This window comes from Haliaeetus albicilla, chromosome Z (genome assembly GCF_947461875.1).
Source record: "Haliaeetus albicilla chromosome Z, bHalAlb1.1, whole genome shotgun sequence".
Classification (NCBI taxonomy): Eukaryota; Metazoa; Chordata; class Aves; order Accipitriformes; family Accipitridae; genus Haliaeetus; species Haliaeetus albicilla.
The window spans coordinates 67,727,199-67,744,150 of NC_091516.1; the positions used below are offsets into that span (position 1 = coordinate 67,727,199).

Sequence of the window (16,952 nt, forward strand, 5' to 3'; positions counted from 1 at the left end):
TCCATAGAAATTGGTGTCTGTGCTAGGAACTGTAAGCAGACAGTTTTGAAGTTAGTCAGAAGGCTCCCATTGGCCATTCTAGGCTTTAAATCAGGGGTCTAATTAAACCTGAACGGTGGACTTTACATGTCAGAGTTTTTTGGCTTTTGATAGCGTAGGGCTCTTTTTACCTAATACAACTATGAGCGGTGTCTAAGGGCCGCATCTGGAAACACTTATACACTAAAAAAACCTTTGCCTATGTGTAAGCATATGACGAACTGTGCATCACTTGCTGATTTTGCTAGAAACTCAGTGCTGCATAATCTTCAACACTGGTTAGACAAAGAACGGTTGACAGTTTATGGGAGCCCAATAAAACAAAAAGCCTTGGGGGGGGGGGAAGAGGGCAAGGTCAGTAATTTGCATTAAAGATAGTTGTGAGGTAAGGGAAGATGTGGTATTTCTATACTTGCGATTATTACTACTGTGTAAGAATGCAGGTAAATAACCACATTTTGTATTTACCTTACAAAGCAGGGATGTCCCAATGATGAAAATGAAAAATGGGTTTGCTCACAAAAGCCTTTGTGTCTGGAACATAGCTATAAGTAGCTCACTATCTAGGTTGAAAATGGTAATGCAGGGTAGCATGTCCTATTTTTCCATGCTTGCAGTGAAGATACAATACGGGAATTCAGCCTTGGTAATTACTAATACACCACACAGACACAATTACACCCTGTGTACTGCATAAAGGAATCACTTGTGGTCTGCCTCCATTACAAAGAGCAGTAGGGGGCCAACATGCAAGAAGACAAAATGCTTTACAAGGAGGAAGGAGACCAGAAGAGTCGATGTACCCAAATACAAGGACCTTGATTCTTTTTGGAGTGATTTAAGTCCCTTTCCATCAATTATCGTCCTTTGTCTCCAGAGTCTTATCACAAGCAGCATTACAGGAACTGAACAAAACAATACTCAGGCTCAAATAACCCTGTGAACTGTGCTGACATTTCCACACCCTGTTGCTGTGTTTGACCAGGTTACTCAGATTTAAAAAAAACAAAAAACAAAACCCAAAAAACTCCATACAGAACAACAACAAACATTCCTGTTTTAAATAACATGCTCAACCCTTCCTGGTGTCTTTTCTGCCATCTAGTATTACTGATACCTTGCACTGCAATACCGCAATGGTGATGTGATATAAAAACCTCTGTAGCACAAAACAAGACTGACTTTCTTTAATATGACAGCTTTTCAAACGAAAAGTTCCTGCTTTGCAGGGTTCTCAAAAGGTTTATTTTAAAGTTAATTAGATCCTGCCCCTTGCCATTCCCATCTCCTCTACCTTGGTAAAATTTGAGTTTTGGATAAATAAAAGAATTGCAAATAAAAAACTTCACTTGTACGTATGCAGAAATGCTCTGCAGCTAAAGTTTGATTTCTCAGTGAAATAAATCAGCTGTCTACTCATTCACTTTTACTGCTCAGAATCAGAGTAATAAATTTTTCTTTCTTATTGATATGTGAAGTTCTGAGGGCACAATTTTAAGTATGAAATCAATGAAAAGCATCTATTTTTTCATTCATTCACACTAGATATGTGACATTTCATGGTAATTCTTTACAGAACATTGCAGTCATTGCTCATCTGAAAATAAATTAAAAAACATGTGGAAAGTAAAAAAAAGAACCTTAGTAAAGTCAGCTATTTTTGACAGTAAGTTAGCTTCTGTGAAACAAAGCCTTGTCTTTCAGAAAGTGTTTACGATCTATGAGGAAAAAAAAATATATCCTTGGGCTAAAATGTTTATTGGCACCTAGGAGTCTGAAGAGAGCAAGTCAGGCCTGTGGTTTTTTGAGGGCACTTTATCATTGCCTGCATTCTTAAAGGGATCTGTGAATGAATAGAGCTGGATTACTCAGCCTTCTATTCCACGCCTATTCCTCTCCATTTTCCTTGGCAAGACTGAGAGCCAAGCTATTTTTAGTTAGGCAGTTTTCTATTTTTAGACAAATATCAGTTAAGAGACATTGTTAGGAAAAATTTAAAAAAAGAAAAACACAAAAGGGGGAGGGTATGAGGCTTCCCATCTCATATTGTGAAGCAAGCCCTTCAACCTGTAACTCCAGGCGTTTCAGCTGCTTCCAATCTTGGAAAAATAAAGAAAATTCAGAGTTCAGGGATTTAAAAATAAACCTACCCTCTGGCAAACAGACCAAAATACAACAAGCTGTTACTATGTGAAACAGTGACTACAAAAACAAAGAACATTCTCCAATGACTAGATTGGGATAAAACTTTGGAGCTATTAAGTTATAAGAATGTTACACAGACATGTAAGATTTTTCCAGCCTCTCAGCCAGATATATCATGTTTTGGAGAAAGAAACAGTGATCTGTGAAATAGACCTTGCTCTAAGAAATACAAATTTAAGTTCCCAGTTTGACAAAGAAAGGAACTATGAAGAGAGTTTGAAACACATTTATATTCTGCGCATATTTTTCACATCTGTCATCATAGCATTTTTACAAATCTGTCCAAAACTTTCCCTAAGTTATTAAACTATTTTTAAAATTATTACTAAGAACAAAAGAATAAAAGAAAAATAATGTGGGGACATGACCAATAACAAGAACTGATCGTCAATAAGTAAAAATCAGGAGGTCCAGAGCTCCCTCTGTGTATACTCAAAAATAGCTTTTGCTCTACCATGTGCTCCAGAGCAACTAACTTTGCATCCATTTTAGTTTTCTCTGTCCCTGTTCTCTTCTTCCAGGTATGGAAAAACAAGCTATCAGGTGAGCTGCTTCACTTTCATTTGAGATACATTAGGATTACAAACTATGTTTCATGCTAACCAAGTCCTTGTTGCAAATAAATCATAGTGGAAAACTCTTTTTTTTTTTTTTTTTGAGAGAAAGCAAGCAAAACAAAACAACTCATTATGCAACTTTCCCTTAGCTGCATTTTTCACATACTAGATTAATGTGAAATATATTAGGAAAAAAACCAATAGTGTCAACACTTGACCCTCTACGTTTCTTCTAGGCTGCAAAACATCAGAAGTCTATCACTTATTAGATGCACAGCAACAGGATGCTGCAGAGTTATCAAGGTGAGCTTAAACAATAGCCTGTGGATGGAAAGATAAAGAGTAAAAAATCTCATGTAGATAAGTGGGAGGAAGGGAATAAATTGTTATCTTTTGGATGTAGTAGAGGGACTGATTTGGATAGTCCCACTGACTGGAACAGCAGTCCCATTGAGAGACTACTTTGCACAGAATAGAATTGCCTTCCACAGTTTTCCACCTTTGAAGTTTTTCTTGTGGTCTTGTAACAGCTAATATTTACATAAAGTCCAAATTGATGGAATAATAAGATAAGAATATAATCCTTTGTTTAAAAAAGATTTCTGAATTAATTACTTGAAAAAATGAAATTAAGATTGATAAAGTGCAGACTTTTTTAGTATTTTTGAAAATGGGATATTTTCCCCTCCAAGATCTTTTTGTACTAATCATGGTTAGGAAAAACATAGAAAAATCTCACATGAGGATATTAGGTTACAAACACATTTTCCAAAGGCTGAAAACTCAGAAGGCAGACAAAGAAAGACCAAAGGAATATTACAAAAATGCTGAAGATCTTGAAGTCAGTCCCATGATTTTGTCATACATGAGGTTAGCAATAGTGGTTTGGCTCATATTTACTAAAAATGAAACAAGAAGTAAGCATTTAAAAAGCCTAAATCATCATCCAAAGGAAATTCTTTGGCCAGTTGACCCTGTCCAGTCATCTCCTGGCCTGTGGAAACTGGTAACAGTAGTTGGTTTTTTAACAAGCTGGTCTTCAACCAATTTACAAAGGAAATCAATAATGCTATCCCCATTTTACAGATAGGGAAGCTGAAGCATTAGGAGGAAATGTGACTTGTCCAAGGTCATACAACAGTATTTGGCAAAGCTATTAATAAAACCCAAGTCTCATGAGTCCTAGTCCAGAGCAGTATCCAATAGACTGTACTGTCTTTAGATCATCCTGAATAACCTTTCTTACACACAGGCTTACTTTCTATACTGTCCCAGATCTTCAGCCCATGGTAGCTGAAATAATTCCCCTGATTTCGACAGCTGAAGAGCTGACTTGATGTGTATTTCACAGCTTGTTTATATGCAGTATTATGTTATGATGACAAGAGAAGAAAATACACATACTGCATTAAACAAGCTACAACAGTTGCCTTACTTTTCCTAAAAAGAGCACATTTAGAGAGTTACGTGGGCTTATTTACTACAAATATACAGAGAAGAGTCTTAATTGATATGAAGAGGCTTTCAGAATCTAATTAACCTCCCAGCTAGTCATTAGCTCTGTGACCTTTAGAAATAATTGACAGAAGGAATTTTTTTCCTCTTCATCTCATTCAGAACTTCCACACCAAGTGACTAATCCTACGTGTGCTATAGGACCCACAGCACACCTGTAAGAATTGATGGGATAATGTGCAGTAAGTCCATCAGCAAAACAGGGCTGTGGCATTCCTCGCAGGCACAATGTACTGCCCGTGTAGCATGTCACCTGCATGCACCTTTTGCTGCCTGAGTGCCATCCTCATCAACTCTAACCTTCCAATGTGCTAAAGCTGTACTCAGTTTTAAGTCTCAAGTCCCTCAAGCCTGTAGGAGATTCAGTAGTATTTCATGCCTATTAACACTCTGTTGCTGGTCACACTAAAAGTGATCAGATTTTCAATTCAAGCTAGTTCTTCTACAAACCTGTGGAAGTATTCATTGCTATCTATCATTAGTTGCATGTTTCCATTATACACATTTTTTTTTTTAGAGCAAAATGCTTTTTTAAGAAGCAATAACACACACACAAAAGCAAAGTTCTGAATTCCACCACCCTATAGGGCTTTGTATTACTTTGCTTCCTACCATCTTAACATTAAGGTCTGTAAAGATGTCTCTGCGTGTTGTAAAACACAGAGGATGTGCAATTTGCAGGGAGAATTTCACATGTCCATAAGCTCACTTCTTCCCCTTGGGGGAAAACGTTGCTGCAAATGGCACTCATCTCTCTTGCTATGTTCAGTTCATGCTCCCTCATCAAATACAGGAGTCCACTGGGGAAGGGAAAATACTCTGCAAAAGGTCAATTCATCAGCAGTTACTAGAGCAATGAAGATGTATGACCCTATGCGAAACAAGTTAAAAAGACAATGCTAGATGCTGATTAACTATGAAAAAGAATCTATAATTTGTAAATTATTTAAAAATTTGACATATTACGGCAAATTAGAACTACTTTTTTTCCCTATGGCCAACCAGCAACCCCATCACCACAGCCCTAGGATAATTAAAGTCTCCTAGAGTAGCTCAGGCTAATTCTTGATGAAGTCTTCAGTATCACTAAAAGCAAGAGCTCACCCGATGCGAGTTTTTCCAAACTTACACAATTTCAGTGAGAAAGAAAAGGGAAAACAGGATGGAGGGCATCAAGTGTAATGAAAAAGTGATCCCTAACAGGCAGACTGAAGGAGCAGCTGGTGAGACAAGAGACAAAGGAGAGAACAACAGTGACAGTCTCAGGGACTGGAAGACAGAAGAACAAGTACGTACTGGAGTGCAACTGACAAGAGATTAAGAAGGATGAAACTGAGGATGAGTTGAGATGAGGAGACCCTCAGAAATGGTCAAAAGATGGTCCTCGGTACGAGAGGTACAAACATTGTTTGATGGAAACAGGACTGATGATGATACATGGAGAATCATGTTACTGGATCATCATCACCTTATTTTGCTACCTGTTCTTACTGTGCCATGTCTGAAGTAGGGCTACAAATACTTTGTTAGTGTGCATTAGAATAGAGCAAAATTGCAAGACTGAGTGAAGAGGTGGGTGAAATAGCATAGTATGCTTGATAAATAGTTAGGTGAAAAAATCCCCACAGAGTAAGACAATATATAGCTGAGAAGCCAAACGAGGGTAAGATTTTATTGAAACAGAGGGATAGGACGACGTATTGCAGGAGCTGAGATCTTCCTATATGTAAAAGTCTATGTTGAGGACACTGAACTCCTCCTGAGTGTGAAAATAAAAAAAAAAAAAAGAGAAAAAAAGGAGTAGTTGAAGCCAGATGCCAGTAAAAGATAGAGGCAAAGGCAGATAGCAAGAGAGATACTTCAGAAAACGAAGACACTGAGGTCATAGAAGAGTTCTTGTAAGATAAAAGACAGCTGCAAAGATCAGACAGATGTGTGTGCATGCATGAAAAGTAGCAGTTTTAAGTAGTGAACTTTACAAAATTCAAAGAAGATTTGGTGGGTGATCAGCATTGATAACATAGAGCCTCTGTTAGGAAAGAGAAAAATGGAGGAAGTTCATGTTGTTCCTCCTTTTTCTCTACCAGTGATTAGCGGTATGGCAGGGCAACTGTGGAGGTGGATGTATGTTGGCCAGAAAACAGAAGATATATTTAATGGGATGAATTTGAAAGGGCTGACCTAGTAGGAGAACTTGAGTTAAAGGTAGTGACCACTGAATCAGCAGAGGAATAGAAGCCCGTTTGAGAAAGAGGGACAATAAGAACAGCAGGGTCAAAGAAACTGATGGATCAGGGGCTTAAAAAAAGCTGAAAGATGAAGTGGTTAGTGATTTGTGGAGGAATGGTTTACGTGCACGCAGAGCAAGGATCAGCATATTAGACTCAGTATCTAAGAAACAGAATCAAAACCAGGACTTAGTAAAAACTCACTAGAGGTCTGCTAAAGCTGAGACAGTAGCTGATGCTTTGACATGAAAGAAGTGACATGGAAGAAAGGACAGGGAGACAGAAAACAGGCAGGAATTTTCACCTTAAATCAGCAAAGCCTTGATGGCTTAGCTTAAGAACCACAGTAGATTTCTGTAATATGGTTAGGGTTGTAATTACTTTTGCAGCCAAGATGAAAAACATTTCCTTGTATTCCTATTCTGAAATATGTCCCCTACAATCTAAGGGCAATGTCCTTTCTGAGCTCCTAAGCGGTGGGCTTACAGTGCTTTGGCACTGGATTCTTGCTACTCACAGTAGTGTGGCAGTGAAATATCACTGAAATAAGTTGTGTTACCTCCACTTCTGTTTTACAGAAACAAGGAGAGGATCTGGCCCCATTTTAAAGTAATGCAAAAAATGCATAATGCATGTACTTGGCTATTGTAAAATTCTCACATTTACTCTTCCCCATTTCCTCATTGCCATAAGAAAATTATTGCCTAGTCCTATACAACTGTGCTGATAATGTTAAACAACAAGCTCATAAGGTAAGTTTTTTCTGATAGAGCTGAGAGGAACTGGGTGTATTGACAAACTTGTAAGGACAGATTGGAACTCTAGTTGTAAAGACGCTACTCCTGTACCAAAGACTGTGTACCAAATGCCACAGGATTTTGTAATAAGACAAAATGTAATCCCATTTTAAAGTAAAGAATTACAAATCTTCTGGTAATTATATCACAGGGTTTTAAATGACAGCTGCTGAATATATTGTTGTTGGTATTTACATAACAGCACTCTGAAGTTAGTGTAAATATGAAATTAATCTTTTTTTCTTCAGTGTCAAAGGAACGCTGCACAGGTTCTGCTATTCCTTAAAATATGTTACTATATCTAGCAACCAACATGCACTTTTTATCTAAAGCAAAATTGAATGAACGACTGTGGAGTGAGTGGTTTGGTGGGTGAGGATATAAAGGCTTTAGTTTCAAGAATCCACTTAACTCTAAACAGAACTTTCAGAATGAACATTTTTTTTGCAGTACTAATGCATATCATAAAACCTCCACACAGATTTTGGTAAGACTCACTGTTGTGACTGTTGTGACATTGTCACTGTTTCTTAAAATGGGTAAACTTGAGTGTTGAATGCAAATATTTTCCCCTTCACGAGTAGACATTGACTTTTAGTTACCCGTGGATGTTGTAAGTGTATTTACTGGGTAATAACTGAAACACATTCAGCTGGTAGATAATCTTTGTGATCTAAAGAACTCAGATATACCAAATTGCATGTTAATTTACTCCATTTTGAATGAGGAAACTGGAAAAGACCATCTCAATTATATTTATTACAAGTAAATAAAATTACCACATGTTTAAAGAAAGTATAAGCTTTTTGTTTAAATCACTAAACCAAAAGAGCTCAAAGCACAACAGTAACTGAACTTTACGATTCTCTTAATATTAGCCACTCCATTTTACACTGTGACAGATGTAATCAGATCATATACTTAGAAGCTGGGTAGGACAAAATTGCTTGATTTGCAGTAATACAAGTATTAAAATGAATGTCAAACATTTTTTTCCTGTGTAATGTTTGTTAGATGTATGACACTTGGTGTCTTCTGATACTTCAAATAACAAATTATGGCCTGAAGACTCAGTCCTTCAGAAATGCTAAATATAGTTAATCCCAGTAATTAAACTGAAAACATTTGCTTAATAAAATTAACAGCTTTAGCCAGACCTACATGAAAATTCATGTAATTTTTCCATTTGAATAGCAGTGGTTTAACTTAAAAGTAATTAACTACATATTAGAGACCTACCTTTTTTATATTCTTTGAATATAGACTTTTCAAAGAGTTATACCACTTTCTAATGAGTGATAACACAGTTCTACCACAACCAAAAAGTAACTAAATAGTTAATATTATGCTGAATTTGAACAGAAATGGGATTCTAAATTAAAGACCTTTATACGGTTGACAGTTATATTTCAAATTTTCATAAGTCTACCTAAAAAAGTTTTCTTTCTCTAATAGTGTGCAGAAATCTGTGAACACAGCTATGCTCTTTTCATCCACTGAAATATAGTTATTGAACAGTCATTTAGCTGAAAATCATCAGATTTAATAATACTGTCTGATTCTCAGCTGCTGTTGATTGCTCTGGAAGAATAAGATTAAAAACTTGTAAGTGTGAAATGTAGCTGTCTGAAAGCAAAAAAAAATGGACTCCTTACAAGGAAAATATGTGTAATGTAGTCAGTTTAACTGATCAATTTAAATATTTAAATGTGTGGCAGATTTATATCCTGTACCTAAAAATATATCCAAACTATGCTAAGAGTCGAGCCATTTCTCAGGCTGCATACTTTCATGGGCTCTATTCCTCTATTCTACTTGTAACTGTGATGTTAATTATCAAGTAAAGGCATGATAATACGAAACCCTTGTTCAAAGCCTACACCCTGTACAAGTACTCCTTTGATCCTGAAACAGTACTGGCATTGGTGTGGCTTAAGTATTTTGCATTACAGGCAGAACATTGAAAAATGTAACAGCAAAACGATCAAATGACTGAATTCAGAGCTGACAGAACATATGGAAAAACTATAAATATGTACTTCATTTGGCCTTTTCTGCCTATTGTTAGATTACTCAATTTAAATAATGCTTATTTCAATTACCTACTTTTATTTGGCTCCTTTTAGAGGAGTGAAAAGGTATGCCCACCAAATTTTGGGTATAGCCAGAAAACCACGTCTGCATGCAAAATTGCCTATCAGCCTATCTGAACTGGCCCGCTATTTTTGCAGGAAAGGGACTTTGCTGGTACAGAGAGTGCTCTTTCTGAAAATCTCACAGTTACAACAAAACAGACATTATTTTAGATTTTACATTTTCACTCAAGTTTCTTGAAAAACCACAGTCCTCATGATCAAAGGTATTCATTCATTGTGAAGCATATAACGAATCCCTAACTACTGGCTTACTCACCTATTCCCACAAGAAAGCCTGCAGGAAGAAGTAAAGATATCACAGGAAACTTTTTCTGCTAAGAATATTCTGGCTTTTTGCCACTAAAAGAGGACAGGGCATTATTTTGGGGACAGAATTTGAATTCCGCTGGACAGGACATGGGCTTACCAGAGCTAGGTGACAGGAAAGGCTTCATGTCTAGGAGATTTTAAGTAAAAAAGGAAAAGAGATGATGGAGAGGAGGAAGAAATTATGTACTTTCCTTTTAGTCTTAACTCTCATAAATTTTTGTTCTGCTGTCAGAACATCATCCTCTCCTAATACGGGAGAAAATCTGCTGGGAGATCATGAAGGAAGAAAAACAGTATCATCCTATATGTTGACATAAGGATAGACAGAAAAGTGATATATATCCCTGGGTTGCAGTCTTTGCCAATCTATGGTGGTGTGACTGTGACATCTTGTAACAAGTGTAACGATGTCTATTACACAGTATTTTTCCTCCATCAAAAACATTTTATATGTAATTCACACACTTTCTTCCATTGCTAGTCTCAAACACATGACTAACCCAAGTGAAGATTCCAAAAGCACTGAAGTCTCATTTTAGATGACACCCAGATTATTTAAAAATATGAAACTAACACCTTTAATAGGATCTGAAATAATCTAAGTGTATAGGCCATGGTATTCAGCAGCAATTATGAATAAATTTTCACTGATCTTTAAGGCAGGACCCCATCCTTCCTTTACGATGATACCATTAGATGCCAAATCACTTAGGTGCTTTGAAAACAGGAGTTGTATAAGTCATATAACCAATTTCTTAGGTATTACCCTGAGTGTTTTGCTATTACAACAAAATCATTGAAAGCTTCATTTATTTTGCATGGCTTGAATCCTAATGTGACTATAAAGTAAGCTGACTTTTCTGCAAATATCAGAAGCTTAAAATGGAAAATCTTAAATTTTAATTAATAATTTTCAGTAGTTATAAATAAAACTTGCCCTATATATTTTTTTAAAAAATAATTACAGGGTGTCTCTAGCATTCTGATAGTATTGCTTTGATACTGTTATTATTATATTATGGTAACAGCATTCCGTGGTGAGGTAGCCGAAACATTTGTTACTGCGCAGCTCGTAAATATAATTTTCCTGCATTTTATTAAACCTCCTGCTTCTGTAAGTAATCAAAAAGCTAACCAAGTCAGTCAAATGCCTTAAAGCAGTGATTCTAAATCCTTTCTTCCACTTCTTTTACACTATATTTTTCAGTTCCTCCTGGATGGAGGGCATTATAACTTTTAGAGCGAGGAGACAAGGCACACAATGTTTTCTGGAAAGCATGTCACTGGGAGCGACTGGGAGTCGAAGGGGAGATTCAGCCGGGAGGTAGCGGCCGAGGCACGGAGAGGGGGAATGGGACAATGGGACAAAGCAGCAGAGAAAGCTGGACGACAGGGAGACGGAGATCCCATCGTAGGCGTTTCTGCTGCGCACGCGGGACTCGGCAGGATGAAACTGGCATTTCAGAAAAGACGTGGATTCCCTCCAGTCTCTGCTGCACCATCTCCAGCCCCCAGACTAGTACCCCCTTGTCCCCGCTCTCCTCTCCTGCCGCTATGTCACCTCCAGGGTACGTTCTACAACCCTTGAGAAAGACGGTCAGGCCTCTAGCTTTGAGTACCTCCGTCTCAGAGCAAAGCAAAAGAAGAATCCTCGCAGAACACAAAATCTTACCTCAACAATATCCGAATTTGTTCGACTCTCATGTGGCTCATTGTACTCGGTATATTTCAGCAACACTTTGTCCATGTCAGTGCTGGCATACTGGAACAGTTTGTTGGTGCTGTTGAAGATGATCAGAGCAATCTCACAGTCACACAGAACACTCAGCTCATAAGCCTTCTTCATTAACCCAAATTTCCTCTTTGTAAATGTCACCTGGAAAAAACAGAAAAAAAGGTCCGTCAGAAATCCCCAAGCTGGTCTTTCTTCTTTTTTTTGGAAATACAGTGTGTGACTTCCGTAGTCTTTGAACTGAACACCTTCAGAAGGCAAATGCATAAATATAAATATAGTTCCAAGCCAGAATATATGTGTGTGTTATGCAAGTGAGGAAATATACCTAATTCTCACCGCACAAAACTCGAAGTACAGGTAAAGAGCATGGGACATTTTCATCAAGTAGTGCTATGAAGTGTTGATACTGCATCTTTCTCTGTACCTTTTTAATTCATATACTCTTTATACTGCATACTTCTTTCCCATAATATTCTAAAACCGCACCTCAGATTTGCGGCTGTAAATAGTTTGAACACATGCAGGCAATTCTTATTTTTGATAGTGATTGACTTTGGTTCCTTGCCCCCCAACTCCTGCTAGATTTTTAGTGAAGAAATTATTTCATACAGCATTTAAGTTGTGTAAAAGAGATACATTGCTCATATAAACACACTCACAATAGTTTTGAAGTGTTAAAAATTCACTCATGTGAGAAATGAGATTTACAAAGCATGAATGAAAAACAAACAATAGCTGGCCGACAACAAATACCACCTTAGAAACAAGGTCTTTTCTAAACACAGACGTAGCATACTTTATTTCATTTCAAATTAGATGCTTAGAAATATGAATGGGCATTTTTTAGTGCAAAGGACTTTGCGTCATATTATACAGGAAAAAATAGGGATGTGCTTTTAAGTTCTTCAGGGCTAATGCCCTGACATCACGCAAAACCCAGGCAGAATGAAAAATAGCATTACTCTGTACAAAACCATAATTTTCCACAGGGACTGTTTTGACAACGAAAGGCGTGCACATCAAATAGATGGGTTTTTTCTTCTCTTCTTTTCTGCACTAGCTTACAAGTTCCAGTAAGACATGTGACTCAGAACAAGAAACTACCATGAGCTGTTTAAGCTAGTTGTATGGTTGAATATTTCTCCTTCTTCTGTTTCTTCATATATGCAATTTCCTTAAGGATATACAATGACTGTGATTTTTTTTACATCTATTTTTTTCTCTAATAATTTTCAGTGACAAGAATTTTTAAGAGGAAAATACGGTTTTGCTAAGCCTATCATTCATCAAATTTAACATGTAGTCAAGGTATTTGATATGTCAAGGACAGGCACGCAACCAAGTTTATACGTCCGCCTAATCCTGCACTTGTTGCTACCATTCCTTAATACCCATAAGCAGTAGCACCTCTGCACTTTAATGCTAAGGCAAGAAGATTCGTCTGTACGTGGTTCATATGGCTGCTGTTTTATCTCGTCACACTCCTAATGCAAGTTAATGCTAACTGTGACCCTAGACTACCTTAAAATCCCAGCACGTCAGGCCATGGAAAACGTGACCTTTAAGTATTGCTAATCCCTGTTTGCTAGTCCGTCTCAGAAAGATGAGGCTCTGTGCCAATACTATGAACATTTATTGTCCCAAATGTATACTGAATATTATTCCTCTTATTGTCATTTCAATCTCTTTAGCCTCTGTCAACGTACTGTTAAGAAAAGATGGTTTGCCATTAAATACAATTATTCAGGCATTTTAAAAACACACTTTCCACAGCACTGGTCTCAAGTATCCATAATTGATAGTAAGTTCTTTCTAAATTTGTCCATGTCAATGGCTTTTGATATTTGGAATGAATAATGAGATAGGTAACAAAACTTCATTCAAATTCTGAAAAAAATCCTAGTCTTTCAAATACGCCTTTAATGTTTTCTCTGATTACAGAAAAGTGCAATGCATTTATTGAAACATATATATATAAAAGCATGTTTTAGAAAATGCTAAACATACAGAAAATAAAATGTACTAACTCATCATATTTTTCAGCATCTAAAATGCCTTTCAATCAACTTCTTGACCACAGTGCTGTAGGTGGAGTGTCTCTGTACAGTATGGTTTCTGTGCAACAGAAACCTCAGAATTTAGCACGTTACAGCTTCTTACCATCAAAGTACACTCCAGTACAGAAATATCTTTAAAGCCACTGTTTGTGTTTACTGTTAGGTGCTCCTGAACATTTAGAATAACCACACAGCTGTGCTGCATAGCACATACTTATTTCATAATACTTATCACCAGAATGATACTGGTTAAGAGTTCCTTTTTGTGGAGAGTAAAAAAAAGAAAGAACAAATCAGCTAGATCTTTTTTTTCTTTTCTTTAATATATAATTTTAATTGCTCTGAATTTGATTTGTTTTTAACTTCTTGATCTTTCTAACATATTCTAGATCTATCAGATAATGCTTTCTGCCACTGCTGATAAATGCACTAAAACCAGTTGTATCTACTACTGTTTCTGTGGTGATATGGAATACCACTTTTCTTTTAAAATATGTCATTCATTGTGGCTTATCTTTACGTATGTATATTACATATATATATGTAAACTTATACTTTGACAACAGTTTATAGTAGGGGTGAACTTGTATTTTCAAATGTATAGTGAAAGGTCAGTAACTTCAGAAAAGTTTAAGAATACTCTTCAAGCCATTGAAAAGAAATTATCATTTTGCACACTTTCTTCTATGTGGCTACATAAGGAAGATGAATATACTTCTCTTCCATATGCTAAAATATTTTTGTGAGCAATATAAGTAGACAGCATCTTTATTACTTAAATTTTTTGGGGTCTCAATTTGTTAACCATTTGTTATCTTAAGCTTGCTCACCCAAACTAAAAGCATCTAATAAATATTGTCTAAAGTAACAGATAATATTCTAGTACTGCAGCAATTTTGCTGAGTGTTAAAAATTAGCAAAAATTATTTAAAACATTTGGTGTCTTACGCCTAGGTGGAAGACAGTGTGCAGCATACACTTAAGAAGCTCTGACTACACTTGAACTGACTTAGTGCTGAGAATAAACAAGACACACACACAGTCCACATGAACTGATACAATTCATCAACATATTTAAAAAAGGACATCCAAAAATGAGCATGCATTTCAATATCTGTTTAATATTTAACTTTTTTTTCAGCAGCAAGAATCAAATCACTACATATTCTTTCCTGACAATATTAGTCAAGATATGATTAATTATCCCTGCTGTCTAAACCACTGCTAATTTGTGGGTGTTTTTCAGTTCACAGATTTTCTCCTCTTTAGGAGAATGATAGGCAATTTAGGAAGTCCTTCTCTTTTTGGGATATAATATTTTATAATGACAGTGTGAGAACTGGGGAGAATGAAAGTGGAGTGGAGGGAGGAAGTGGAACAGATAAGAGGCCAGCATTCAACTGTCTTTAAAACCTTGTAAAGCATGTTTACATAAAACACAAGGTTTGAAACTCTGACACAATTTCTAGATACTGTTATGAGGCACTTTTATGCATAGTTTTATATGTATTGCAAAAAGAGCAGTGTGCGGAGAGTACCACATTTACCTCTGAAATATTCCAAAAATAACCTAATTCCATCTCCTCGTATTAACTGAACACCCACTAGTCTATTACATTTGTCTTAGCCTTATGGTTATTTTACTTATTTAAAGGTTATTTTAAAAAATTTAAGAGCCAAACTACCCTCATAACACGAATGGCGGTACCGAGAAAGAAGGTTACTAAAGCCTGCAGCATTTTTGTATATAAAGAAGTATAAATGCTGATGACTTTATAGGCTGTAAGCAAATCAGATGCTGCTTTCAAGTATTGGGAAAACTAAAAAAAAACCCAAACCCAAACCAGTAGCCAGCTTCCAACTTACTTGATATAAATCAAGGTGAGCTTTTTATGCATTTTGGATGAAATTCTAACTAAAGGTGAAACCGACTGTATGTGCTAAAGGAAAGGCATTGACAAAAGAGGATTGTTAAAAGGGCATTTTTCCACTTCAATTCTGGCTCTTCTTCAATACCATGGAAACATCTCTCAACTAGCTCTTCATGCATAAAGCTTCAAGAGTCTTCTGAGAGATCTTTCATGGACTAGTCATTGCAATGTCTGTAAGTGGGGCTTTAGACAGTCTGAATTTAAGTGCATATAACACATTGTGATATGCTTCATTTAGAGGGTCATTTGGCCGAGAGAAGACCTTCTTGTTTAATCGCTAGTAAGTAAAACTTATTTAAACTAAATAAACTAGAAGATAATGTTGCTCAGTTGCGAGTATAAATTCTTTCATGTGCTGAAATTTATATTTAAATGTGTGTGTGTAAATGGTGATACTGGCCACTGGTTATAGTCTTTATTTAGCTAAGTTTGTAACAACAACTATATGCTTCTTATAGACGTTAATACATCAGTGGGGGAACAGAAACAGCCATAAATACTCCCAGTTAATGAATACAGCCTTCGGGATACCTTATTTATCTTTGTTGCAACGTAGTCTTTGTTTCTGTATTTTTTGGTGGGAGTTGGTTTGGGATTACTTTATTTTATTTCATTTTTGGTTTTGATTCAGGTTCTTCTAGTACTTTTTCTGCAATCTCACACAGTCTGAGAGGCTGAGCCATAACAGCACTCTGTATTTGTCACTAACAGTCATAGCATATGTGTGCTCACATTTTATGTTTTCAAAGTAGCAGTCCTGTGATCTTTCAAGGCATTTAGTCCAGCCAGTGGCAAAATATCAATGTTCCCCTTACTTCTTCCTATCCTGATTATAAAGATACATAGCTGCTGACAGGAAAATGAGAGAAACAGGGAATTTGCACATAATCCTTCCCATATACATTTCCTGCCATTAAACATATATGAGTGACTAGTTAAAAACAGGGACCACTGATGCACAGAAGTATCTGATACAGACACTGCGTGGTCAAGAAGAAATATTGTTCTGCTTGTCCTTATTTCACATGGAATGTCTAAATTTCTGACAGAGAGACTAGAGCAAGCATGGTAGATATGAGGTATGTGACAAATAGCAGGTACTACATGAGTAATCTACCTAACTTCAAACAAAATAAAGTCAAGTTGGCCATGTGTACACCAAGGGGCTCTTGGATAAAATGTCACTGCTGGGCACCTAATCCTATCATATGTTGAAACCCCAAATGATTACTGGAGATGCTACAGCTCTTGCCATATTCTCTCTTCCCCTTCCTCCTGTGTGATTTTTGTTTAGATCTGTTTGTCATATGAAGAGGCCTGGTCGCAACAATCTTTACAGTAACCCTCAGTGGGACTGGGAAGCAGCACCAGTGCAGGATTCTCTCTAGACAAACTTCCTTTATGCAATAGCTGTGCATGCCAT

General features: G+C 36.6%; 1 protein-coding gene across 10 annotated transcripts in view; it reads right to left on the bottom strand.

Moving 5' to 3' along the window:
* MEF2C (myocyte enhancer factor 2C) overlaps positions 1-16,952 on the bottom strand; it is a 141,434-nt gene that overhangs the window by 55,849 nt on the left and 68,633 nt on the right. For all 10 annotated transcript variants that reach the window (XM_069776410.1, XM_069776405.1, XM_069776403.1 and 7 more), the window contains exon 4: positions 11,479-11,682. In XM_069776410.1, the coding sequence (XP_069632511.1) occupies positions 11,479-11,682 (204 nt within the window). The remainder of the gene's footprint in view (positions 1-11,478; positions 11,683-16,952) is intronic.